The 27,037-nt window shown below is 40.4% G+C and overlaps 2 protein-coding genes across 6 annotated transcripts in view; one reads left to right on the top strand and one right to left on the bottom strand.

Annotated features, from left to right (window-relative positions):
- Window positions 1-7,269: 7,269 nt before the first annotated feature.
- cstpp1 (centriolar satellite-associated tubulin polyglutamylase complex regulator 1) lies at window positions 7,270-16,617 on the bottom strand. Its single transcript, XM_032523346.1, has 9 exons — window positions 16,383-16,617; window positions 16,059-16,161; window positions 15,298-15,428; window positions 14,898-14,982; window positions 12,629-12,714; window positions 12,047-12,254; window positions 11,423-11,532; window positions 10,613-10,676; window positions 7,270-9,572 (listed from the first exon to the last, which is right to left on the bottom strand). Exons 1-9 carry the CDS (start codon window positions 16,462-16,464, stop codon window positions 9,404-9,406), a joined length of 1,038 nt encoding a protein of 345 aa, XP_032379237.1. The 5' UTR covers window positions 16,465-16,617; the 3' UTR covers window positions 7,270-9,403.
- Window positions 16,618-18,530: 1,913 nt separating this feature from the next.
- Window positions 18,531-27,037, top strand: part of ckap5 (cytoskeleton associated protein 5) — a 55,253-nt gene continuing 46,746 nt past the window's right edge. For all 5 annotated transcript variants that reach the window (XM_032523274.1, XM_032523272.1, XM_032523270.1 and 2 more), the window contains exons 1-8: window positions 18,531-18,683; window positions 20,939-21,035; window positions 22,103-22,296; window positions 22,545-22,751; window positions 23,976-24,147; window positions 24,925-25,057; window positions 25,173-25,273; window positions 26,378-26,491. In XM_032523274.1, coding sequence (XP_032379165.1) covers window positions 20,979-21,035; window positions 22,103-22,296; window positions 22,545-22,751; window positions 23,976-24,147; window positions 24,925-25,057; window positions 25,173-25,273; window positions 26,378-26,491 — 978 coding nt within the window. In that variant the 5' untranslated portion in view covers window positions 18,531-18,683; window positions 20,939-20,978. The remainder of the gene's footprint in view (window positions 18,684-20,938; window positions 21,036-22,102; window positions 22,297-22,544; window positions 22,752-23,975; window positions 24,148-24,924; window positions 25,058-25,172; window positions 25,274-26,377; window positions 26,492-27,037) is intronic.

The following is a 27,037-nucleotide window of genomic DNA, read 5'->3' as shown; positions in this document are numbered from 1 at the left end:
AAAGAAAATAAACACATGAAATACAATGAGTCAAATATAATTTTAGTCATTTTACAGTCTCTTAAACACGTTCCCTTAACTAGACGGGCTCCACAATGTTAGAGTCACAACAGTGCGGAAAGTGCATTAAATACAAAGAAATTACAACAAATATTAAACAAATATAACAAGGCTGAAATACAAAAGCACATTTACCGTGTGCGCCTCTTGGAACGTGCAAAATCTTAGTTTGAGCCCGTACATTTTTCCTCCGCAGCCACGTTGGCTCTCTCTGGATACCTATTTACCCACAATGCAAAAGGTGTGGCCTTCACTAAACTCTGGTCATTTGACCTTTGACTTCAACATAAAAAATAACATTTGTAATAAAGAACAAAATGTAAACATATATTTTAATGTAAAATATTTTAGTACAATTTCAAATCAAACAGCCCTTTTTAAACTTATTTATTATACCTTAAGGTTTTTAATTACCGCATGAATTCACACACAGATGGAATTGTCAAAAAATATGGACTAACGTGTAATCTTAACAGCACTGTCCCTCAGACAGTTACAACTTCATTTAGACTAACATACTCTTCATGGCCCAGGCATGTTCCAGTGAGACACAATAGATCAGTTTGATTATCTGATATCAGATGGTTTACTAGTACTGCTTTAGAGGACAGAGATCTAGTATTTAATACTCCACATCTAGTTTTCCTGTTCTGTTCTATCATTGCAGTGGTAGCTTTAATCCCAAATCCAATTGTTGAGTATACCTTTGATTTAACCGATCTGAGTCGGGGGACAGACTTTGTCACCATTTGTCTACTACTGGAACTCAGAAGCAGACCCGGACAAGGTAAGTTGGAATAACAAGGGAAGTATTTATTTGTAGTATGAATATGGAAGCGGGTAAGTCCTTATTTTGGCAGGGGGTGACATAGGCAGGCTGGCGGGTTTGTGCAGATCCCGGAATATAACTATGAAGTTTTTGGCCAGGCAGGCGTGAGCGTCTATCCAGGTGGTTGACTGTAGACAGAGGAACAGGAGGCAGGTTAGCAACAGGCAGAAAGACTTTCAAAAACTAGAGGCAAGTTACAAGAGCTCAACATACTGGTTAGGCTGACGGTCCACAGGGAACGGAGGTCTGGTCACGGCTTGTATGGAGCAGAGGGGATCATCAGGACCAGGGGGGGCAGAACATGTGCCTCCAGACAAAACCCTATATTAAGTATATTATATTTAACATGTGAAATAATTTGAGCTAACTTATAATTTGGGGCTTATCCTCTGATTTCTACATCAAACTATATTACACATGACTGTTTAAAAGATCATTTGTGTAGCTAGTGTTTGTGTGTATGCAGTAATTATATATGTGACTGATTGATTGATTTTTTGTTTGACCGCTTAACTAAAAAATATGAAAACAGTACTCTGTGTCATACATTAAAATAGATAAATAGTCGGAGATGACACAATGAAGCCCAAAGACTTCTTTCTAATTGGTCCCTATCAGGGCAGGGGGGGAGGACAAGTGGCAGCAACCATCAATCATTCATCATACGTTAAATAAATGTATCCATGTATCCATTATACTTACTAAGCCTGTTTTTAAGTGTACCAGGTAACAAAGGTAGAACATAAAGAACCAACTGTTTGTCCAGATTAGTCCTAGATCTGGGGGGCTCAACAACAACAAAGCTCAACAAATTTCAACAGGTTATCCCCCCCGATAACCTGTTGAAATTTGTTGAGCTACCCTAGTGGAGTACCTGCGAACTTCATTTACTCTATTAACATATTCTCTACAATATTTGGGAACATCTCCATAAACAATTTTGTGTACCATACCCAGCTTGTGAGGACTAGTTTCAGTTTTCTTCCATCGCCACAGGGCGGGGTCGCAGACCTCACTCCTACCAGATAGGCCTTCAGTGGCATGAGGGAACCCATGATGACCTCCGTCTGGTAGGAGTTTTAAGGTGGGGGGGCCCGGTGTTCTGGTCAGTTGGACTCCGCCTGTGCCTGTCTCCAGGTGCAGGTTTGTCTTTGGGGTTTCCTCCCCCAGCCACTGTACCCCCCCGAGTTAACCCACGTGGCTTTGGGATTGCTTTCTTCCTCCTTCCCAGGCATTGTGGTGGTTCTCACACTACCATCCTCCACCTGCGCCCCCGTTGGGGTCTTCACTATTTACCCATAACTGGGACAGTGTTTGACGGGCATCAGGGCGTTTCTACTCACCGATGGACCTGCATGCCGCGCCTCTGGGGCCCACTGCTGCTCCGAGAGCTTGTACAACTTAGCCTGGAACCACAAAGGACCAGTTCCCATGTGTGCCACGGGGAGGAGTGTACCAGGTCTTGGCAGTGGAGAGGCTATGTACCGGCGGAGGAGTCGACACACACTCGGCTCCTCTTTCTGCCCCCAAAAACAGGACTGTCCGGTGGCAGTAGCTGGAAGCAGCATGTGGCATGCAGCATGTAGCATGTAACATGTAACATGTAGCATGCGCTTACACTGCGCATGCAGTGCACTGAGCCACCGGCTGTGGCTCAGTGGTAGAGTGGTTGCCTGCCAATCGGAAAGTTGGTGGTTCGATCCCTGCCCTGCAGTCATTGTCGAAGTGTCCTTGGGCAAGACACTGAACCCCGAGTTGCCCCCGGTGCTGCGCATCGGAGTGTGAATGTGTGTGAGTGTTTATCTGATGAGCAGGTGGCACCTTGTACGGTAGCCCCGGCCACAGTGTATGAATGTGTGTGAATGGTGAATGTATCCTGTAGATGTAAAAGCGCTTTGAGCAGTTGTTAAGACTGGAAAAGCGCTATATAAATACAGCACATTTACATTTACATTCACTTACACTACTGCACTGACGCATCACACGCCCTGCAAGCAAATGCTCACACACACGCACACACACATACAAGAGACAGACAGACATACACACATACACACAGACACAAGACCAATACACACACAGACACAAACAACACAAGACACACACACACACACACTCACACACACAAGACAGAGAGACACACACACAAACAACACGAGACAGACACACACACTCACACACACACACACACAGACACAGACAAACACAGAGACACACACACGAACACTTACACACATACACACAGACACATGACAGATAGACACACACACGCAAACAACACAAGACAGTAGGGCTGCACGATTATGGCCAAAATGATAATCACGATTATTTTGATCAAAATTTTGATCTCGATTATTCTCACGATTATTTGTTTTTAAGCAAAAAAAATTGTATTGTCACATAGGCTATTTATAACTGCGAGAGGGCGTGTGATGGACGCTACTCACAGAGAGACGGCTGACTCATTATGAACGGGTCCAGCACGGGTCGAACGGCGGATACACACGTCGTCTGTATGAAACGTCTGTATCTCCACTGTACTGCATTTTTATGAACAATGATATTCTCACAATGGATCCCATCTCTGTCCCAGGTCCAGCACCTCTGTCTCACACGCTGTTACTCTACCAACTGAAGTTAGTTGCATTCAATAACTTCTTCTGTGTTTTTCGCCGTGGCGGCCGCGATAGCGGTTACACGCGGAAACACTGGTACAAATACAGGTTTGCCCCTCATACTTAACAATATACAGCTGTGTTAATAACAATTAAAGCTGGGGACAAATGTCAGAAGTGTGGACCGGCGCCGCTCTGTGGCGGGGCGTGGAGAGTAAGAGGAGAGATTCAACACAGGCATGGCTTTAGAGAAGAAATGGGACATGTAACGCAAAATTAAACCATATCCATATAAACAGCATTGCAGCGGATGCGAGGACATTAGCACCGGTGCGTCCTAGAGGAGCTAACAGCTAACAGACGCTACTAGCACCGACTAGCACTGGTCACTGCTGTTGTCTGAAAAACAACAGACGGGACAAAATGTTGCGTTTACTGGTAACTGGTAAACCTTGAGACCGACGTATAACTGACTACTATCTGTTGAGTTTTACTCCAGTTACTCTGTCCCCTGTGACTGTCTACATCTAGAAACTAAGCTGCACGGGGTGCAGTGAACTACTCTGACTGGCACATGATTAGACAGCGGTTGACGGAGTGGTAGATGGGCTATGCAAAAAACCCGGAGCATTCTATGAAATGACGCTTTAAAAAAATGATCGCTTGATCACGCAAATTTGATCGTGGGAAGTCAAAATCGTGATCGCGATTAAAATTCAATCAATTGTGCAGCCCTACAAGACAGACACACAGACACAGACTGACATAGAAAGACACACAGACACAAACAACACAAGACAGACACACACAAACAACACGAGACAGATACACACAAACAACACCCACACAAACAACAAGAGACAGTCACACATACATACACACATACACAAACACACAGACACGAGACAGACACACACAGATACCCATAGATACCCACACACATACCCAGTGTCTCCTTGTACAGATACAAGGAGACACACACGCACACCAACACACTACAAGTACAAATACACCTTTCCTCACCCAGGCAGAAGCCTCCTGTACCACTTCTTCCTCCTCTGCTTTTTCATCACCTGGCTCTGCAGATCTTCCAGCTGGGACCTCATGGAGCTCTCGGTCCTCTCCCACTCCTGCTCCTTCTCCTGCTGAGTCACCTTCAGGCTTTCTGTGGCCTGAAGGAGGGATGACTTGTCCTCCTTCCACTCGGTGAGATGACTCTCCAGCTGCTGTTCAAACCTTTTCTCAAGAGCAGCCATGAGGTCCTTGTGGTTCTGGTCCTGCATCTCCAGCTGGGCTCTGTGTGAAGCCAGGGATCTTTCCAGTGTTGTCTTTCCCTCCTCCTGTTCTCTGAGAGCTTCCTTCATCTGGCTCAGTTTATCCTTTAGCTCGTGAGCTTGAGCCCGCTCCATCTCCAGACAGCTCTCCAACTCCAACTCCACGTTGGTCTGACTTACCTTGAGCATCTTCTGATCCTCCACTTCCTTTTTCAGGGCCTCCTTCTCTCCCTTCACCTGCTCCAATTCAACCTTCAGGTCTTTGGAAATGAAGAACTGAAGGTCCAAATCTTTTATGGCTTTTTGCAGCCTGTTGCTGATTTTTCCAAACTGGAATTTCAGATGCTGTGTTTCCCTGGATGGGGAGTGGACACCTTGAGCCAGAGCCGGATCCAGCTGGGCTCTATAGGAAGCCTGGGATCTTTCCAGTCTCTCCTTGGTCTCCTCCTCCTGTTTTCGGAGAGCTTCCCCCATCTTGCTCAGTTTATCCTGCAGCTCATGAGCTTGAGCCCTCTCCATCTCCAGACAGCTCTCCAACTCTAACTCCATGTTGGTCTTACTTACCTCAAGCTTCTGTCTCTCCTTACAAACCTCCATCTTCTGTGTCTCCACTTCCTTTTTCAGGGCCTCCTTCTCTCCCTTCATCTCCTCAATTTCCACCTTCAGGTCTTGAGTACCGAAGGTCTGCCAGTCCAGATCAAACATATCCCTCAGCATCAGCTCTGTGTCAAGGCCCCAACTTCTGCCCTCTCTCTGTAGTTGGAGCTGATCGAGGAGATCAGCCAGCAGGTCCTCTCTGATGATCAGGTGAACTCTCCCCTCAGATTCACCTTGGGTGAGCGTCGCCTCGCTGTCCTTCAGCTCCAACCGTACTTGTTCTTCAAATAGAAAAAATCTTTTTCTATTTTTTTAAACTCTCAAATATGTATTTTTTGCTATCAGTGTGAAAAACAATTCTCTCAAAAAAAGGTTTCTCTCAAAACGTTTTTCTTCTCGCTCTCAAGTCTTTGCTCTCAATTAAACATTTTGAGAGAAACACTTTTTTTTGAGAGAATTGTTTTTCACACTAATAGCAAAAAATACATATTTGAGTTTAAAGTATTTTGAGAGATTTTTTTTGCTATTGGTATGAAAACCTTTTCTCTCAAATATTTTTTTTTTCTCTCATAAAATGCTTTTTTGCTATCAGTGTAATAACTTCTCTCAAACATTTTTTTTCTCTCAGATCACTTTTCTTGCGTTTATTAAAGAAACAATTCTAGCTCCATAAATGTGTGCTTAACAGTAAATTATTTCAACAACATATTATAGAATGTACTTGTGTTTATGATTTTTTTTCTCTTCCCGAGACAGTTACGGATGTACTGTATCTTCTTTATGTATGTTTTTCTTTTGTACAATTTGAAGCTCATTCACTTAATTTCTTTATAGTCATGTGTTTTATTGCTTTTTTTTGAGGAACGATGCAAGTTTGGACCATTGGGTTGGAACATACCATATGAGTTCAACTCTGCTGATTTCACTGCAAGTGTTGAATTCGTTGAGAGACACTTGGATGATTGCAGCCCCAGGAAGGTTAGAATTCTGCAACAGAGGTCTAACTTTTTCCTTCTTTTTATTAACTTCTTAACATAATTGTATGTTCTCCTACAGGATCTGTCTTGGGTAACTGTGCGATACATGCTAGCTGATCGTGCAGTATGAGGAAGGGTTACAGATGACTATGACAAACGGCTACTCAAGTGCTTCTCTCGTGTAATAATCCCATTTTTGTAATTATTCATGCATGCATTCATTCCTTCCCTCATTCATCTCCTTGATCAATTTCATTTAATCTGTTACATTACATGAGAATGGGTGTTTTTTCATTGCAGGTGTGGTTCAGTAAAAAGATGTTCGACTCCTCATTCTGCTTTTACACGGTCTACAAAATTCCAATATGCAAGACAATAGAGGAGTACATGGAATGCATTCAGAGCTTACCCACTGTGGATTTGCCCCAGGTGCTGAGGCTGCATCCTAATGCTGATATCACGTAAGAAAACGTTATCCAAAAACTATTATCAAAGCCACTCTTACTTCGGAGTCTCTTAAACAATTAGTGAAAAATATACTGTGCTTATATTGTGTTATTAGGGTTTAAATCGCAAAGCGGTAGAACCCTTCTATGTTTGTCTGTTTTAGTTATTTGTTGTCTGCCGTGTTAGCTCAAATTCCCGTGAGCTAGAATGAACTAGAAACATGAAACTTATAGAAAGATGTTTTTGAATGCATTAGGGGAAATGTATCCAGTGTCCAGAAACTAAAAGTCAGGATATCTTGGACTCTGCTGCATCAATTTTAAACAAATTACTTTTTTATTGTCTCTTGTATGGCCCCTGATTTTATATACGTGTAATACTAAGTTACTTGAAAACCCTATTCAAACCACAATAAATAATCTGAGTCAGATATCAGTTAGGAGTGACAACAGAAATCATTTAGATCAGGATTCACAGTTACATCTTTATTATTCAGTGTGAGTAAGGATATTCATTTGTGCCATATAACATTCACATATTAAGCTTCATGTCATTCTTTTCACCAATAAAAAGGTAATAAATAACTTGAATACAAGCTAAATGTATGCTTGAGCTGTTAGCTGTGTAGGTTATAAACAGGCAGGGAGAGGAGGAAACATTCCTTGTTTTGCTTAATGAAGGAGCAGCTCACTTACAGTACCTACGACTATATGTTTGAGTTTTAGTGAAAGGTTATGGTGTTTCATGTTGGTATGGTATAAATGGTGATTCAGAGGCTTCTCTGACATGACAACAACATAATTTCAGGGATTATTGCAAATACTTGTCATTGAGTATTAACTGGACTGTTACTGTTGATATTTACTTGGTTGTACTACTCTTGACAAACTAAATAAATAGCAGTACTGCAAACCAATATAACCATTTAGTTTGGTAAGACTACAGAAAATTCAAAACATCCTGCCACAGCAGAGCAGTAACATGTCACATGACCATTTTCAGATATAGAACTTGCGCGTTATCATGGAACCCATGTAACTTCTAGTAAAGGCCCGCCCTACGAAGCAGCTCGATTGGTTGGGGTTAGGCATTGATCTCGAGCGGTTAAGGTTAGGATTGCCTAGCGTAAGCATGGACACCTGGCTAATAGTAGTGTGTGAATACAATTGAAGGGTGGGCCTTTCCTAGAAGTTGTGTGGGTTCCACAATAACGCGGGACTTAAACATCATTTAGACCACACGGCATTTAGTGAACAATATGTAGCATCCACAATGCTGCCCTGCTTACAGGGGTACTCTGATGTAGGCTGTCTGATGTGATTGCTTTCATTTGATTGCTCACTTCTTTTCTCAACATCAATGTTGAACAAAAAGAAGACAATGGTGTATTCTGACGCAACGTGGAGTGTTCTCTTGCATTGCTGTGCACTTATCCACTACTAGTGGGTGTAAATTTCATCTAGCAGTTGTTGGGGACAATAAACAAGACATTTCTCAAGAGCAATTTTTTTTAGGGGACACACAACTAATCATCACATCCAAAATTGTACATTGTAGTGTATATGTGTAGTTGTGGAACTCCAGTAAGTAGGCTGGCAAGCCATTTTATTCACTTTAAACATTGGATGTAGTCGGGGAGTTGGGTTGGGAACCGGAAGGTCGCTCGTTCAAGTCCCCGTACGGACTGAAGTAGGGAGTGTGGATCGGTAGCTGGAGAGATGCCACTTCACCTCCTGGGCACTGTCAGGTGCTCTTGAGCAAGGCACCAAACTCCCCCAACTGCTCAGGCCACTGGTCTAGCACTGGCAGCCCACTCGCTCTGACATCTCTCCATTTTTGCATGAATAGGTCCTGAGCATATGTGTGTATTTCAGGCCTGTGTGTAGTGATTACTAACAGAGTGTAAATTGAATTGTAATTTCACCACTGGGAATCAATAAACATAAATAAAAAATAAATTATTTTCTTTTATACAGATTATGCTGAACTGAGAACTGATCCCCCTGCAAGCAGCTGGCTCATTATCTGTAACCAGTGAAAGCAAGCTAGCTAAGTAACTATCCAACAAGCTATTAAACAAGCTATGTCACGTTATCGCTAAAATAGAGGATTGATGGAAAAATACTTTATCATGACTAAATAATTAATGACAAAGCATCATCTGTACAACAGAAAGATAATCACTTCATCCAATGTTTAAAGTGAATACAATAGCATTTTCTACTTACTGGCGTTCCACAACGAAGGTTCAGAGGGGATTTAAACTTTGCTTTCTCCCACCCAGCCCATCTCTCTAATTGTGCTGCTCCCAACAAAGATACTTGTGTGTGTAGCAGGCAGTGGACCAAACCACTGTGATGCAAGGAAGGGGGGGGATCAAGATGTTTTTAAATTTAAAACGCAATTTCTTCCCCATTTGTACTGTTTTACTACTAACACTATTATTTGTAAATATATAATACTACATTATTTACAATAAACATCTTGTTTTAAAAGAAAAATGCTTTTTTTTTGGGGGGGGGGGGGCAACCCTCACATGGGGTAGGTCCTGACCCCCAAAATCCCCCATGATTTATGCCTATATTTCTGTTGAATGGTTAGAGCTCAGTTTTCAGAGGAGTCGGTCTCTTCCGTTGAACCATCGCTTTCCACCTCAATCTTCCTCCTGTGGTGGATGTTCCTTCTGGGGGAGGCCTTCCTCTGCACCTCCTTCAGCACCCCCACCGCACTGCCACTGCTGTTGCTGCCAGGACTCACTGAGATCTGGGCAATTCTGGACCGCACGGGACAAGGAAAGAGTTATTAAGAGAAGAAAAGATGGAATAGAGGAGAAAAGAAAGCATAAAAGACAGGAAGGACGTAGAGCAGTCGTCTACGGTTGCTACCACTTGAAACCACCAGGCATCGGTGGTTCAATCCCTGGCCCCTGCAGTCTACATGTCCATGTGGCCTTAGTGCGCCTAAACTGCCACTCACTGGTGTGTGAATGTTGAGCACTTGGCCTCTTATAACAGCCTCAGCCACCAGTGTATCAGAATGTGTCAGTGTAGTGTAAAGCGCTGTAGTATGCTTTGTGTGCATTCTGTCTATTCTGTGTTTGTGTGTCTTCCTCTGGCTCTCCCCTGGCAGTTGTTTGGGCCTGGCCTTGGTCCTCCACACACCTGCGCTGAATCCTTTCACCACACCTGCACCTCATCCACTCGTTTAGGCAGTGCTTGAGGAACAGCCAGACATCCATTTTCGCCGCCGCATTGTTATGAAGTACTGTCAATCATACCCACTGCTAGTATACTATATCGTGTTTGATACCATCCTGTTGCTATCTGAAAACTCTTGCCTGAGTGTTTGCCTGCCACTGACTGTTTGTCTCTCTATCTTAGTCGAGGAATCCCAGATCTCGGTCCTGGAAACATCCAGTTCACCATTTTTCGGATCAAGACCAACATTCAGAACGGCCGGTTCTCCATACAGAAACCTATCTGGACTCTTTCCCTCTACCGCACCTGCCAACTCTGTCTGTTTGCATGATTCTGAGCTACTAATAAGCTGCTTAACTCACACTCCTGGTCCGATCTGCTTTTGGGTTAAATCATTAATAACCTGACAGCTTTAATTTGTTGTTAAGACTAGAAAAGTGCTATAAAAGCAGGAAATGAGGACAACAAAATGAAAAACAGCAAAAGGCAAGAAAAAAAAACATATTAAAATATACAGGCTTGTCATGATACAGTCATCCTGTGTAGTATACAGTATTCTGTATGCGATTGTTGAAGGTTTGTGTGTGTGTGTTTGTGTGTGTGTGCATGCTCTCACACTTTGTCTAGCTCCTGGTCCATCTCTGGGTCAATGAGCAACTCCGCCTTGCAGGGTAATGCTCCTGCAGAAAGAGGGACGAAAGAAAAGATGCAACCTTTTTAAGCAGTATTAATGGATAATCCCTAAATGTCCGCTTGTAAAGTTAGCTTACAAACTATAGCAATGAAATGATCCATAATCTATTTTATTTCAGTTACAAAATGTGAACAGGTCGAAATGGCAGAGTTTTTGATGGAGGCTCAACGAGCGCCTGCAAGCGAGCTAGAAAATGACTGAAGAGAAGGAGCGCCTAGAACGAAGCCGCGAATCAGAGAAATAAAACGTTTTTGCCGATTCATCACTAGAAATGCAACTGTTCCAAGCATCTGACTCTCAAACTATCCACATTCATAATTAGACGCTACAAATTAAATCCAGATACAAAAAAGTATGAAAGTTGGAGGTTAGAACGGAGGTCCACAGAGTTGTTGCTATGGAGAATGAAGTGGCCTTAACAGTAAAACCCAGCAAAATAATACAGAGTCCAACATATAGGTCAGGCCAGTAAATAGAAAGTGGTGTTTGGCTATACTTCGTGGCGCCAGTGCACATTTTTCAATATTTATGAGCCACCAAGTCAAGTCTCAAGCAAGTCTCACAGCTCTGGTAGGTAGTAATGTGTACAAGTCATGTATGATATCTGAATAAAAGTTGGTATAATTGTAAAGCAAACTGTTAAAGCTTATACACAAATCATACAATTGTACACTGATGTAAAAAACATTTTGTTTGTAGTAGTAGAAAAGTAATGAGTAATGTTAAACCTACCTATAGTTTGGTTGATGGTCTCATGTTTAGCCAGGCTCATTAGGAAGCTGTAGTAAGACACTTTGTTAAACTGTTCCAGGACTTTCCTCATACAGGACCTGGGAGGATGACTTCACACAGACACACAAAAGTCAGTTAAAACACACACGCATAAGAACAAATAAGTGCTACAATTAGTGCTGAACACCACCAGTCCAATTTGTGTTCAGCAGCTGCATAGATGAGTGCTGGGCCACAGCCCCTGGTGCCCCTATAGGGAATTCATTTTCTCACTTTCACATAATTTGATGAACTTTCATTCAACTTCAGTATGCTTTTGGGAATGGCATCATCAACACAGTCTCTTAGTTAGCACCTTTTATTTTATAGTTTTGTCTAGTTATAATCATGTTTTATGATAGAAGTTTAAATATAATGGTTATGTGCGTTCCCATGAATTAGGAAATTTCACTGAAGTCATCAGTCCTTTCCCACTTGTCGTCACATACAATCAATCTATCAGTTTTTATTTGTCCTGAGAAATCGTACAAAGTACAATTCCAGTAAAAAATTTGTTAAAAATAATAGCAAGTTTCTAGAGGATGTCCCGGTCCCAATGAGTGAGAACTGAAATGTGTGTTTTACCTGTGCTTGAACCTGTCACAGAAGGCATCTATACACTGAGCCAGAGTGGACGGTTCCACTCCGTCCTGCTGCTGCTCCTCTTTGTCGTTCTCCTCGGCAGCTGCAGAGGGGAGCTGCTCGATGGAGTCAGACGTGGGGACAATGACAGTGTTAGGACTCTTCCCTGCTAACAGATCCTGGTAGATCACCAGCACGCTGTCCAGGAACTCTACAGACACACAGGATTACGGGCAGTTGGAAGTCTGTGGGGACTGGGAATGAGACTGCTAACATTGCCTTTTGTCATGAATTCATTATTATATATAAATGTGATATAACTCCTTATTGTCCACTTCTGATAAGATGATTCCACCCTCAATAGTGGTAGTTAATAGGATTCTGTTATTTTTTTCATATCTGACATCTGAACATAGAAATCCTTCAAGTGTGGTGTACAAGTATTTTCTTTACATTTTTGTTTGTTTTAAATTTGTTTTCAATTGAAATTTGAAACAAATGCCAGTCATTTACACACCCATGTTAATAAAAGTTTACAGCCACACTGAGTGAACTGCCAAGATGAAACAGTAGTTTATATTGTACCTTGGTAGTAGAACTGTAGCTGGAAGGTGTAAAGGAAATCAGAGAAAGACATCAGACAGTCGATAGCGTCGTCCAATAGAACTATTCTACAGCACAAGAAAAGAAAAGCAGTTAACAACAGTGTACGCCAGTCTTCTATCAACCAGTTAAGTCCAGTGGTGTACTGGTCATTAAGGAACCCAACAATTTAAGAAGTAACACATGTCAAAGAAAAATCTGTATGCGCTTAAGAACCAAAAAATCTGAAGGGCATGCAACATGAAAATACATTTAACTAGAGAGGATCACACCAGGGGTGAGGGCCCACTTCCCTACCATCCTTCCGGAGCCCTGGCTTGTACCACACTCATTTTCAAACTCGGTCTTCATTTTCATGTAAATTACACACCTGTAAAGGTTTGTGATTGTATCTTGCACGGTTTTCAGGCCAAGGGGAAAAAAGTGTGTTTAGGTATGTGTGTTTGTGGGGGGGGGTTCCTTCCTTATCTCCTTACTCCCCCATCTTCTATCGCCCTTGCTCAGAACTAGGGATCATACTCTCATTGTACTCTACAGGAAATAGGGTAAAAGAGGACAAACCTAGCTGTAGGTTTGGTGTATATTTGTAATATAAAAATGCAAATAGGTTGAGCAGACCGTCTGAAGCATTGTAAGCTCGCCTTGGCTCATGTGACTCGTACAACCCGGATCAGTTTAATAAGTGACTCAGAATACCAAATCCTTAAAAGGAATCAAGTTTGTCAGGCCTACTCTGAGCAAGTGCAACGCTGACACTGTCACCAACTTCATGAAGGGGAGGGGCTGGAGGCAGTTCCTCTGTGTGCGTTGTAAAATAAATTATATACAGTCTATACATAAACACATACACAGTGTATGCAAAAGTCTTAGGCGGTTTTCGTGCATAGTTGAGTCGCTTGGCCTTGTTTCCATGTCGGAGGTATGGCTTTTTGGCTGCAACTCTTCCCTTAGACCACTTCTGGCCAGACTTATCCAGACAGTATATGGTGTACCTGGGTCCCACTGGTTTCTGGCAGTTCTGAGCTGATGTCACTGCTGGACATCTTCCTATTTTGAAGGGAAATAAGCTTGATGTGTTTTTCATCTGCTGCACTAAGTTTCCTTGGCCGACCACTGCGTCTACAATCCTCAATGTTGCCTTTTGCAAGTGTACCTATAGAATTGATGCTGGTTTGAAGGCAAAGGGCAGTAAGACCAAATACTGATGAGATTTAGATTTTTCTTGTGTTTGCACACTTTTTGTAAATTGATAAAAATAAACAATCATTATTTATATTTTTGAAAGTATACACACAAGTACACACCTATTTTGATTCTTTTGATTAGTAAAGTTTCATATTTTGCACAGTTGTCGGGCCAGGGACGTAAAAAGTGTGTGTGGGGGGGGGGGCGAAGCTGTTGCTTAGACCACACCCATTTTGAACTCTGCTTTCTACACACCTGTAAAGTTTCGTGGTTGTATCTTGCACAGTTGTCAGGCCAGAGGTGTAAACCCCCCTTTTTTTTCACTTTTCACTCATTCCCCGCCACACGCATTTTGGTATTCTGCAATGATTTTGATCTTGAATACACACCTGTACAGTTTGACTGCATCTTGCACAGTTGTGACGCTATAAATCATAAATTTGACACGTGCCGTGAGTCAGTCTGTGTCGGATTTCAAAACACACACAAAGTGAAAAAATACCAGCATCCCTTGCAGCTGGTAAAATTTGTATCTTTAAATGCGAAGGGCATGAGGGGAGAAGATTCCTCACACAATGACTGAAAGATAATATGTTTCTTGTTAGGCCTGTTGTAACATATAGCACTGTCTGTACACTATAACTACATGATGAAGACTGCACTGTACTTTTACTACTACACTAACGGCCATCCTATTTGCTCTACAGTATGTACCTCATACTAATCCTCATAGGTAACTGAACAGACTTTCACAGCATGCAATGTTAAAGTTGTGGTAACCAAACAGAAGTTGGTGTAACCTTTCAGGATTGGTGAACAACAGTATAAAGAAATCCTGTTCCAAAGAGTTGAAATAATAAAATGTATTGAAGGGAACAGGTGTAGTGTGTTGCTAACTGAACAGACTTTCACAGCATGGAATGTCAACGATGTGGTAACCAAACAAACAAAGGCGTGACCTCTTAGGATTGGTGAACAACAGTACAAAGAAAACCTGTTCAAAAGAGTTGAAATTAAAATGTATTGAAGGGAACAGATGTAGTGTGTTGTCTGTTTGTGTACTGACCTGGCTGCACTCTGCAATATCTCCAAGGGGAAGTCTGGACACAATAACTGCAGCAGTGACCTGTACTCCAGCATGGACAGTAAGTCTGGAATACAACAAGACAATAAAACTAACTTTAGTTACAGTAGAGAATATGCAACAGTGAAGCATTGATTTAAATGTTAAAGACAGTCAAACCAACCAGTCTAGCCAAGTGGGTTTTTGCAAGTAAATGACACTACTGACGTGACTTCCTATTAATAATTCACTTACAAGCCTGTAATAACTAGGACTTTGCAATGTGAGTCTTATAACATAAACCTTATGTAGAGAAAGGGACAATTATGTAATGACTATCACAATCTAACTATAACTGAAACAGAAAACGTTTCCAGTCCAATTATTTCTGGCTCCCACTCACCTCCATTCTTGCCAATCTGTCTGTAGCATCTCCAGAAGACTCTGATGAAGGATGCTCTGTTATGAGGAGTGGCCCGGATGTAGTTATACTCGCGGAAGAGCACGTGGTTACTGTTCTTTACACTGCTGAAACTACACACACACACAAAAATTACAAAAAAAAGATGCAAAAATACACCTGAAAGTTCATGTTATCAGTCTGTTTGTACACAAGATGCACTAACTTGTGTTTACTTCTACCAACTATCTCACCTAGGATAACAGTCGACTGTGTAAACATGTCCCACTTTAGATCATATTCGTTGCATATTGTACATTTAGCACAAAAGTGGGAAACTGTCTTACTGGCATTCTGCATTACATTTGCAAAGGAAAAGGCTTTTATACACAGAAGTGTGTTAAGATGTACACTTGTAGACAATTGTTAGGTACACAAAAGATAATATGTTAGCACTGTTTTATAATACATTTCTTACAAAGTAAACCATGGGGTTAATGTGATTATAAACAGAATAGGCTACCTAATATTGAACAAGCTCTTCTGGGGTGGTTTGCAATATGAAAATTCGTGCCAAATTGGGATGAATTTACAGTTTCCTTATTTTATACATTACTTTTCCAATGGCATCTTTGAGGAAATATGTAATGTAAATATGTTTTTATTAGCCGTCAGTCAAGACGTTTTCCCTGGGTCTACTTTCCAGACCTACCGAACAACCCTGCCTATAGGTGATTGACTGGGATGTGTTCAGTGTAACGTACTATTCTGCAAAGTAACGGATCACCCCGAACTGGGTGTACTCGTCTTTATGTTCCAGCAGCTGGGTCACTGCATCACTCAGGTAGAACAACACATTGCTGTCCGCTGTGAGAGAAATAAACACACAATTACACACGTACGGATGCAAAGACAGACTTAAAAACTACAACAGCTTAGTTGATAGTTTCAATAAATTCACTAACGATATACTGACGTGACAGAGCGATGATTAGAAAGCTCACGATTTTTAAATAACAATATACAAAAAAAAAGGCGTTAGCTAAAGGGCTAGCTAGCACTGCACAGCTAACACATAGCTAACCTACCCAGGTACTGGTCATCCGGGACTGTGGAATTAAAACGGTTCATTCTGGTTACCCTCTTAGGAGATAACGTTGAAATTAACATGAATACTCTTTGCACGTGTGTAACACAATTTAACAAATGCAATTCCTGTAGCCTTTTTTATTGGCAAGCTTTCACAAGATTTTGCAAGCTATCACGGACAGTGTACCAACTGTCCTAACATGGTGGGCTTCCATGGAAACAGCAGGATGTTGTGAGTTACATAAATTAAATTCCCCAGAACATTACAGCACGCAAAGGTTCCTTTGCTAATCTACACAAAAAATAAAAATAAAAATAAAATTATATAAAAAAATTAAATGTATATTTTGGCAATAATAATAATAATAATAATAATAATAGGCATTGAAGCATTGAAATCATTCAGTGAAATAAAGCATTATATCCAATAATCTCACACTCATAATTGTTGGCCTGTTGTGTTGTCCCTCGACCTCACAGAGGATTGATTCCCATTATTAACGTGCAGGTTTGCTTGCAATATCTTGTGTCTTTCTTATATCAAGTTTTCTTTGAAGCAAACCCACACTGTTTTGCCGGAGATGCCTGCTCAACATAGAGATCAAATCACCATTTACATCACTGTTCATTTCCTCTACTTGGCTTGTGTGAGCTTTCAAAATATCACTCTGCTCTGCGGTACTGTCCTCAGTTTCCATTTTAGTTTAGTTCTCCTGCAGTTCTTTTTTATATGTAAAGCGTGGCACTTCTTTTCTCTGCTGTCTGTACAATCAGGCACTACTCTTGTGCATAAAGTCCCTTGGAGTGAAGCTGGTAGAGATTCTTGAATGTAAGCCTATGCAATTAAAAAAAAACTAAAATGCATTTTTCTGGAGTGGTAAGGCTCTGTGTATTCTGTGTCTTTGAAAGGAGTCTGTCTGTGTTCTGAGCTGCTATTTTTAAATCAATGTAACTATATGTTTTCAGTAATTGAGTGGCTTGTGTATTGTTCTATTATGTTTGTTTTTGTAAAAAAATATATACTCAGATGCACATCCTGCAGACTACTCAAATCGGTGTAAAGGCAATACATGAAATTAACCAATTTCTTCTTCTTCTTCTTCTTCTTCTTTGTAATTTATTGGTGGTTGGCTGACAACAATTTTCTGCATTACCTCCCAGCAACAGTGTGGATCAGAATGTCTGGTATTTACAATATTTATATTAGATTGTGTGTCTAGTATACTTTAATAGTAATCAATAACACACATTTCTGAAGTCTTTTGATATTCTGCCTTCTTTCTTCCTCATAGTTCTAACAACATAGTATAACATGCTCTACAGTAATCACATCTACTACCTGTATTATGTTTACCTATTTGAATAGGCCTACTGTTTAGTCCAGTGTGTTAATGTTATTGTCTCATCTCCCCTATTCCTTCGAACACAACTAATTTTCCCATCTTTGCTTTGAACTTTGTAAAAACTATCATTCTGATCATCAATTATCAGGGTTATTTTTTCTATAGCCTCCTTTGCAACCTTATAGTCATTTCATCTGAGCCAATAATTGGAAATATTTTTTATAGATACAGGAATTGCTTAATTTTCTAGCAGCTAATCAAATCTCTTCCAATGATAAGCAATGCACATGGTAGTCCAATCAGAAAATAAATGTAATTCTTTGGAGGCGGGCCATAGTTCAAATTCAACCAATCAACGGCTTTGTCTATTGACAAATGGGTACGCCCTATTCAGTAAACTGTATAATGGGTGAATGTGTAATGTGGATTTAACATAATGTAGGGTGTACTGTTGTTTCTTAGTTTGTAATTAATGTGTAATGCAGTGAGACTTTACACAAAGTCTATGATTAAACACAAGAGGGATGTTTGTAGTTAGGGTGGTGCCGGTCTCCGCCCCTCCTCTGTCTCTCCGCCCTTGGAGGTATTTCAAAAAGCTGCAACAAGTTTGACAAAGGCAGCAGTGATGGGACCGGAAATTGGTACCACTAAAATAAGAGCGCAAAATGTCTCACTTGCACAGAAAAACATAAACAAATGAAACTATACCCCGCAATGTTGATTTGCGCAACGTTACGTTTTTTACTACACAATAAAAGGTAAATAATTGGATACTTTCTATTAATCGAGAAACTTGCTAGCTGTTTTATTTGTAACCGGATGTTGTCTTCTGGGCGGCACTGGCAACGCTTGTAAAGCTCCGTTGGGCTTCTCTGTACAGTAGCTAGCTAGTGATCCCATTATCATCCCCATCTAACTGGCACCCAGCATCGTATTGTCTCCTAGAGACGCAAACAGGTATCCCAGCGATATACAATTATTTTCTCATTTTAGTTAAAACTCGTATTTTACTCTGAGCTAGCATGCTAGGTCGTTGTGTTTCTGCAGCTGTCGGTGTGAACTGCGTTGTTAGGCCTGTCTGTGTTGGCGGTTGGGGAAGGAGGTTAGCTAGCTAATAGCCTTGTTTCTAAGCAGCTAACGGCAGCTACCACCGCTAGCAATCAGTAAGGTTTAGCTAGTTATGAGCACTTGCTAAACGGAATACTTTCATACTACACATGTTAACAAGCTAAAAATGGGTCCTCAATGTGAGCTGCTCGTATTTTTGCTGTAACGTTAGCTGCTTTAACCAGAATGAGCGGGTTAACGGGCTAACCTAGCAACTGTCACAGTCGTTGCTAAGTTCGCTAGTTAATGGCGCTCATCTGACTTAAGATAGCTAAGTTACTAACTAACGACAGCTAGATAATGTGGTGACCAGTCCCAGTCTAAGTAATCTGGAAACAGCATTGGTGACACCCATAAATGATGGCTCAGTTTGCAAGCGGTGGCTAACCTAATTGATTGTGACTGGGTGTATTTGATGGTGCAGGCTGGTTTCTGACTGCACGTCCTCCTGAACCCCCCCCCCCTGTTCATTCTTGTATGCAGTTCAAAATTTCAGTCAGAATTCTGGTGGTTTACTGCTACCTCCCTCATGCATACACGCTCACAACGTTAGCTTCTTTTCGTACATGGAAAACACGATGTAAAATTGGGACAACTTACAGCTTGGTGATGCACGTGGAAAGTAATCGTCTGTGCATTTGCTTATAACGTTAATGCTGCTCTAATCTATCTATATGAAAATGTGGCGTTTATTAGTCCTAAAGGCCTTATCAGCGTTGGGTGATAAACGTCTCTGAACTAGACTGTTGTATCAAAGTGGAATTAGAATGAATGCTATTGCCTGATTGGACATCATATCCACGTTACTAATGAGTTATCTTAGATTGTGTACACCCACCCATAGTTTAGATTGTGTATGTAAGCAGCACGTTGCTTGAGCAAACTATTATCCCACTGTCAATAGCAAGGATTCTTTTTTACAGGAACTTGCAGCTGGGTGTACAATAAGAAACATGTACTAAATTGAAATGTTTTTAAAGGACGTATTTGGTGGTATAGCTGCATACAGTCTTTGATTTTGACTCAGTGGCTCCTAGGAGGGTATCAAGTCACCTATGCACCTCCCTTAATAAATAACCAAGGTCATATTTAAATTAGCATATTTTTTTAATGAAGTTAGGTGTTCTTTCCATTCCAAAGGTCTACGTTACTAAAAACTTTGTGTCACACCTTTTCTAGCAAGTGTTGTGAACTTTTAAGGATACTTTTGTAGATCAATATGCAGATAACTTATTTGGAGAGAAAAAAATCTCTAAGTTTGCATTGCTTATGTGTAAGACTGGCTTCAAGCTGAGTTTTCTGCCGGGATGTGGATGATGTATTTAACCTGTTTATCAGACTGGGGTTGGATCAATATGAAATATGAACCCATAGCCCCTCCCTGACTGCATTAGTCAATCACATGCTAAAGATTTCAAGTGAAAGTGAGTGCATGTCAGTAAGTTGGTGACATTGCAACTGGAAGAATTACTTTACACATTCTCTTTTATTAACAAAATCAGACAAAGATTTTTTTTTTGAAGCACTTTTACAGGACTTGAGCTTAAATAGACTGTTACAGCAATGTAACCAGAGCCTTTTATTCTCAAGTAATGATGTTGGCCTCAAAAAATCCATTATGGGTTGGGCTCTAGTAGAAATCCCATTGCTTGTTTCAACAATATGGACACTGCTTTTATGTTCCACTTTTCCTTTTAAATCACTTGGCATAGTTTAAAAACCACTGATCTACATTACGTACATACTGCAGATGGATGAATAGATCTTCTTTTACAGCAGCAGAATATGTTGTGTATTAAGCTGCACCCTGTGGCAATTTGGAAATTGCAGTAGATGCTGGGCCAGTTGTGTGTTTCTGTGTTTATCTCAACACAACGGTCATAATTATTACAGTGTATTTTGCTCCTGTGCAGTCCTAGTGTTTTTGAATGTCCCAAGAGGAGATGCAGCTGAAAAGCTATTTGCTTTCTGATTTAAATTTTGTTTTTTATGTGTAAGCCACACACCAAGATTTCTGTGATACTGTATTTGTGTTCACTTATAACCCCCCAGCAGTACATGAAACACACCAAATTTAATTTTGTGTCAATAATGCTGTTTTCCAGTTGAATACCTTTTGGGGAAGCCCACCCCCGAGCGGCCACCATGGGGGATGATAGCGAGTGGATAAAGCTTCCCATTGACCAGAAATGTGAACACAAGGTGACTCACTGACTGAAGTTTGTCCTCAATGAAATTCTCTGCAGTTCACTTCAGTTTCATTCACTCACTTTAACAATATTTCTTTTAACTCAAATACTAGCAGGAAATGTCTCACCCACCTGGTAATCTTCCTCACAATACAGACTTGCTTCCCCTGTTTATTGGATCCTTATCACCAAAGGCTTTAAGTGTGGGATTAAAGTAATACATATATCTAATCCAAGTCTTACCAGTATCCTGTAAACCAAACAAGAAGGACAGTTCTAATACTGTACAATACTAGTACTCTAAGCATCTGATCAGGAAACAATGTAATTCCATATGATTATTGGTTATTTATTGTGTTTGATTTTGACTTTTCTGAAACGTTTCAAACAATGGCTTTGCATCCGGCTCCTAAATGGCGCTTGTCAGACTGCTTTATACATAGGCCTGGACAGTATGGCCTAACATTTATATGGTATAATTTTAAGCAAAGCTCACAGTTAGTTTGTTCTTAAAATTTCAATATAAATACTTCTGAAGGGGTAAAACACTATTGCAACTCCATGGCAGCTATTACTCTAGCCTACTCTTAACTGTATTAGTAGGACATATTTCACATAGTACAGGGTAGGGCTGGACCTGAATATTTTCTATTTGGATATTCTCTGTGAGAAGGTACCGTATTTGGTTTTCAATATTGTGATTCTCCATTTTTGACCTGGTGCCAGTGCCTAAAAATATTAGCGCCTATCCCCAATATACTGGTTAATGTAAATCCTGGCTACGTCACATGTTTCGTCACTCTGATTGTTTGTAGGTCTATCCAATTGTGTGCAGAGGCATTTTGGTCTACAACCTGTGATAACACCCCTTGGAAATGGAAAATTAACTAAAAGTTAAACTAATTTGCATTTACAATTTGGTCTGTCAATGTCAGGCTACAGGTGTGTGATTTGTGTGTTTGTCTAGTCATGCTTCTCCGTCTCCTTTTTTTTAAGAAAGATGAACCTATCCATAAATATCTAGTTGTGTGTTTGTATAACCTACACTTTTCTGTCCTTCACTCTGTTCTCTGTGACCAGGTGTGGAAAGCCCGTCTGAATGGTTATGAAGAAGCTCTGAAGTTGTTCCAGAAGATAGGTGATGAGAAGAGTCCAGAGTGGGGGAAGTACCTGGGACTGATAAAGAAGTTTGTCACTGACTCTAATGCTGTGGCACAGCTTAAAGGTCTGGAGGCTGCCCTGGCTTTCATTGAGAATGCCCATGTAGCTGGCAAGTAAGTAGTAGTTCCAACAAGAATATCATCTGGGGGCAACGTTAGTTGGGGCGTGCTGTTCAGTCATTCGCACTAAATCATATAAAATGTCACATTTCATACTTTAGGTGATACACCAATGCATTATTTGTCTTTTTGTTTTTTAATTGACCTTTAAAGGCAACCTTTTTCTTAAGATTATGTACATGATGATGTCCAGGCAGTGTGCTTCTGACAAGCTGGGTTGTTGTCAATGCTGATTGCTACAGGACGGCAGGTGAGGTGGTGTCTGGCGTGGTGACCAAAGTGTTCAACCAGCCGAAGGCCCGCGCTAAGGAGCTAGGCACAGACATCTGTCTGATGTACATCGAGATAGAGAAGGCTGAGGTGGTTCAAGACGAGCTGCTCAAAGGACTGGACAACAAGAACCCCAAGATTGTGGTGTCCTGCATTGAGACACTCAGGAAGGCTCTCAGGTCAGTGCTACTTTCCTGGGTTAGAATGACCACACTAAGAAATCCTTAATCTAAACGCATTGGGGACTAGTTAAGTAAGGTTGTCTACATGTTTTTAAAGATATGCTTTGTAGAACACATACATATCTTTAACAGTTCTAGTAGCTTTCTTTATCATTAAATGCAGATGTAAAACAACCATGTATGTTGCTTTTGCTTTCCATGAAGTTAATAATGGCAAACTAGGTAGACTAGGTAGCAGTCAAACAACCACACAATACTGTAGCTATAGGCCACATCAAATGTATTTTGGCTGGTGTTAACAAGGGTACTGTACAGGATAAGTGTGACAAGACACTCGGCACACAAGATTGGGTTTATGAGATAAGAATTTAACACTATTCTAAATAAAACTTCAATTAAGAAATATGACTGGAAAAATGGTCTTTACTCAGAGAACCAAGGTTACGTCACCAAGCGTTTCTTTGCAGCAGTAAACAAGGAAGTAGGCTGCTCCTGTATTGGTTCATGACCCTTTTAAGACATGTTTAATATCATTAAAAGTACAAGTTAGGTTTAGGCTCTACTGACTGCTGCTCTGCACTTGTGACTTGTTTTCACGAGACAGTTTTTACAGCGATGAGAGGTCTCGTTGCATGTTCTCGTTGCACCTCTAGTACAGATACATTTTAGCGTGTGTAAAATGTAGTTCACTCATTAAAAAAATAAAAGTAAAGGGAAAATGCAGTTGAGAATAAATTGTCTGAGAAATAGGCTTGTTTATTATCTTACCTTTAGTCACATGAGTTCAAATGGTGACATTCAGACTTGATTTGTAATTTTTATTTTTCACTGCAAAACATAAGATGACTGAACAATGCAGCAAACTATAGTATTTTACCTGGCTGTAAAATAATGTAAACGTAACATACTATTAAGATATTTGTCAATGGTACAGTTCTGTCCTGGTCTAACACAATGTTTCATTTTCTCAGCCTAGTAATCAGCCATAGGTTTTTTTGGTCAAATGTTTCTTTAGTGTAAAGAATCCCAGTATTGTTTGTCTCCTTGGATAGAGCAGTGCATTGACCCCATAGAAAAGTACCAATGGGCCCGTTTGACCCCCTCCCTAACGAAAGTTGTTTATATCAATTTGATTATTGCTTGTCAAAAGAACAGTCTGCTAGCTCCTGTCAATAACACTAGCCATTTTTCACCTCTTGGTCTGTCGTCATCTTCCCCTAGTGAGTTTGGATCCAAGATCATCACTTTGAAACCAATAGTGAAGATTTTATCCAAGCAGTTTGAGTCCAGGGAGAAGGCGGTAAGAGACGAAGTCAAGCTGCTTGCTGTAGAGATCTACAAATGGATCCGGGATGCTCTGAGACCACCACTGCAAAACATTACCTCTGTACAGGTGGGACACACTCATAGCTGCAAATTAGGGATATCCCGATTTTGATTATTATTATTCGTGGAACTTAAAACTGTTTATTCTTTGGTTGGGGTTTGCTGGAATCCTAACAAAAACTGTTTTGGCGTTGAGAGAAAGTTTAATGTATTAAAAGGCTCATATTATGCTCATTTTCCGGTTCATAATTTTATTTAGAGGTTCTACCAGAATAGGTTTATGTGGTTTGATTTTCAGAAAACACCAGATATTTGTTTTACTGCACATTGCTGTAGCTCCTCTTTTCACCCTGTGTGTTTAGCTCTCTGTTTTAGCTACAGAGGGAGACATCTCACTTCTGTACCATCTTTGTTAGGAGTTGCAACAGCGCAGTAAGTTCCGCTAGCTTGTCAGCTGCAGAGCATGAGGGTGTGCCACGCTAGCAGCTGGGCGAGCATTATACGTGTGTTACAGAGTGATGCACATTTGTCACGGAAGTAAAGGCCGGACTGCAATAGAGCTGTTAGGAGCAGTTGGTGAATTGTGTTTTCTGTTAGAGATGGTAACTCCCTTTGGGATGGACTGTGGGCTTTTTCACTTTGTAAACCTATAATGTGCGCAAAAAAGATATATATAAATAAAACAAAAGATAAGGGAAAAGCCAAAAAGCATAATATGAGCACTTTAATCTTAAGACATATTTTTATTTTACTTTGTTTACTAAGTTATTTTTGTAAACAAAAAAAAAATGGTGTGAGAATGAAGTTAAACTAAACAATGCTTATTTGTTCTCTGTCCCTGCAGCTAAAGGAGCTGGAGGAGGAGTGGGTGAAGCTGCCTTCATCTCCTCCCAAGCAGACAAGGTTCTTGCGCTCACAGCAGGACTTGAAGGCCAAGTTTGAACAGCAACAAGCCCACGCTGGAGACCAGTCTGATGGTGGGTTTAACTAGCACACCGCTAACATATTTTATAAACACAAACTTTCTTTTTGTTTGATGTTGTAGAGTCGCTGTCAATCGGGTGCCATCTTTTATTCATATTCTTCTTTCAGGAGACGATGAGGAGGAAACCGTGGCAGCAGTGGATCCTTATGAACTGCTGGAAGCCGTGGAGATTCTGTCAAAGATTCCCAAAGACTTCTACGACAAAATAGTACGTGTTTCTAACTATTAGGAATGGGTGAAAAAACTGAAAATCCAATGTATCAAGATTCTTTGGCAATGATTTTTAAAAATTGATTCTTTTGGCATCTTTTTAAACTTTGTTTTTTATTCATGGTCAATTTAATCCTGAGGACCACAATGGAAATAAGTCCTAGACTTTTTTGTTTTTATCCTCAATTGTATTTGATATCTTTGTGTAAGGCATATTTGATACAATTAAATAAATCAAATCAATAAACCTAATTTAAATGACATTATATCCCTATTTTTTAAGTTCCAAAAAAGCAGAAATAATACATTTTTTTTTGATTACTAGTTAAGATCAGAGGATGCCGAGTGAATCGCAGACTAGTATTTGTCAAAGTATAGTCATGATACTGTTTTAAAACCATTTATTATTAGGTTTTTTTCAAATGCTAAAAAATTCAATGAAACGACCTAAATTCAATGGAAGTAATAATTAATTTTACCCAGGAAGAACATAGTACAGGGTACATCCATGCATCCAACTTATTTTTGGGCAGTTTGAAACCCATATTTCGGATTTATAAAAAAAACAACTTTGAAAACGGGTCAAATTTGACCGAGGACAAAACAAGGGTTAAAAATGAAATAAATGCCAGACTGAAATGTGCGGTCTTCTTAGGAATAAATCAGTTTTTAGAATTGTCTCTTAAAGTGTATTTTTCAAATTTTTCATTTTTGTTAAAGAAGGAAAAGAAAATTGCCATACTCTATACTATCGAATCCCAATAATAATGAAAATCGCAATACAAATCGAATCGGCACCCATGTATCGTGAAAGAATCAATTCAGGACAAAGCGTATCGTTCCAGCCCTACCAACGTAGACTAGAAAAAACCCTTTCAAAACAAGTCTCTGTGTTGTGGCCAAGCCTCATCTTGGATAGCTTCTTAAGGTATACAAAGACAAAGTTCTGAGTGACTTTGTCAATTTAGATTCTAACACTGAAAGTTTCTTAACTTGAAAAATTATAAGTGTGCAGTATATATTATTTTTTGTTATTAAGCTTTTTTATGTAATGGAACACTAAATGTTGAAGTGTGTGTCCTTGCTCTCTCTATTTCTATAGGAAGCCAAAAAGTGGCAGGAGAGAAAAGAAGCTCTGGAGGCTATTGAGGCTCTGACAAAGAACCCCAAACTAGAGAATGGAGACTATGGAGACCTTGTCAGAGCTCTGAAGAAGGTAAAAACTGAAGCACTTATCATGTTTTTTCAGTTAGGGGTTCTTCTCTGGTATTAGGTTACAGAGCAATTACCACATTTGTCCAAAGATAAGTTGTTTTTTTTCCTCCTAGAAATACGTCTGAAAAAGTGGGGTCGTCTTATATTTGGGGTCTAGGCTTTCAGCTGTTCAAGTCGCAGAAGCTGGTTTCTGAACGTAAGGGACGTCACCTGTCCAACAGCCAATAGACAGGTCAGCTGGTAAAGTCAGCTGTGAACTATAGAAATTAAAGGATCCATAATCCGTTTAATTTTAATGTTACAAGCAGCTGGTCGAAATTTAGACGGAGCCTCAACAACCGCCCGAAAGTACGGTAACGTTCTATGGTCGAGAGAACAAGACTGAAGAGCCCAGCGGCGTTAGAACAAAGCCGTGACTCATGATAAAACACGTTTTTGCCGATTTATCACTAGAAGCGTAACTGTAGCAAGCATCTCACTATCACTTACACCAGTGATTCCCAAAGTGGGGGTCGGGACCCCCAGGGGGGTCGCGAGCCAGAGAGGG

The sequence above is a fragment of the Etheostoma spectabile genome, chromosome 8 (genome assembly GCF_008692095.1).
Source record: "Etheostoma spectabile isolate EspeVRDwgs_2016 chromosome 8, UIUC_Espe_1.0, whole genome shotgun sequence".
In the NCBI taxonomy this organism is placed as follows: domain Eukaryota; kingdom Metazoa; phylum Chordata; class Actinopteri; order Perciformes; family Percidae; genus Etheostoma; species Etheostoma spectabile.
The sequence above is the reverse complement of the archived record's forward strand: the minus strand, read 5'-3'. Positions and strand labels throughout refer to the sequence as shown.

Coding starts and splice junctions, on each gene's coding strand:
- cstpp1 (XM_032523346.1), bottom strand. CDS start 16,464: ATGTTAATTTCAACGTTATCTCCTAAGAGGGTAACCAGAATGAACCGT. Junction 16,162..16,382: donor CCCGGATGACCAGTACCTGG/GTAGGTTAGCTA, acceptor TTTCTCTCACAG/CGGACAGCAATGTGTTGTTC. Junction 15,429..16,058: donor ATCCGTTACTTTGCAGAATA/GTACGTTACACT, acceptor GTGTGTGTGTAG/TTTCAGCAGTGTAAAGAACA.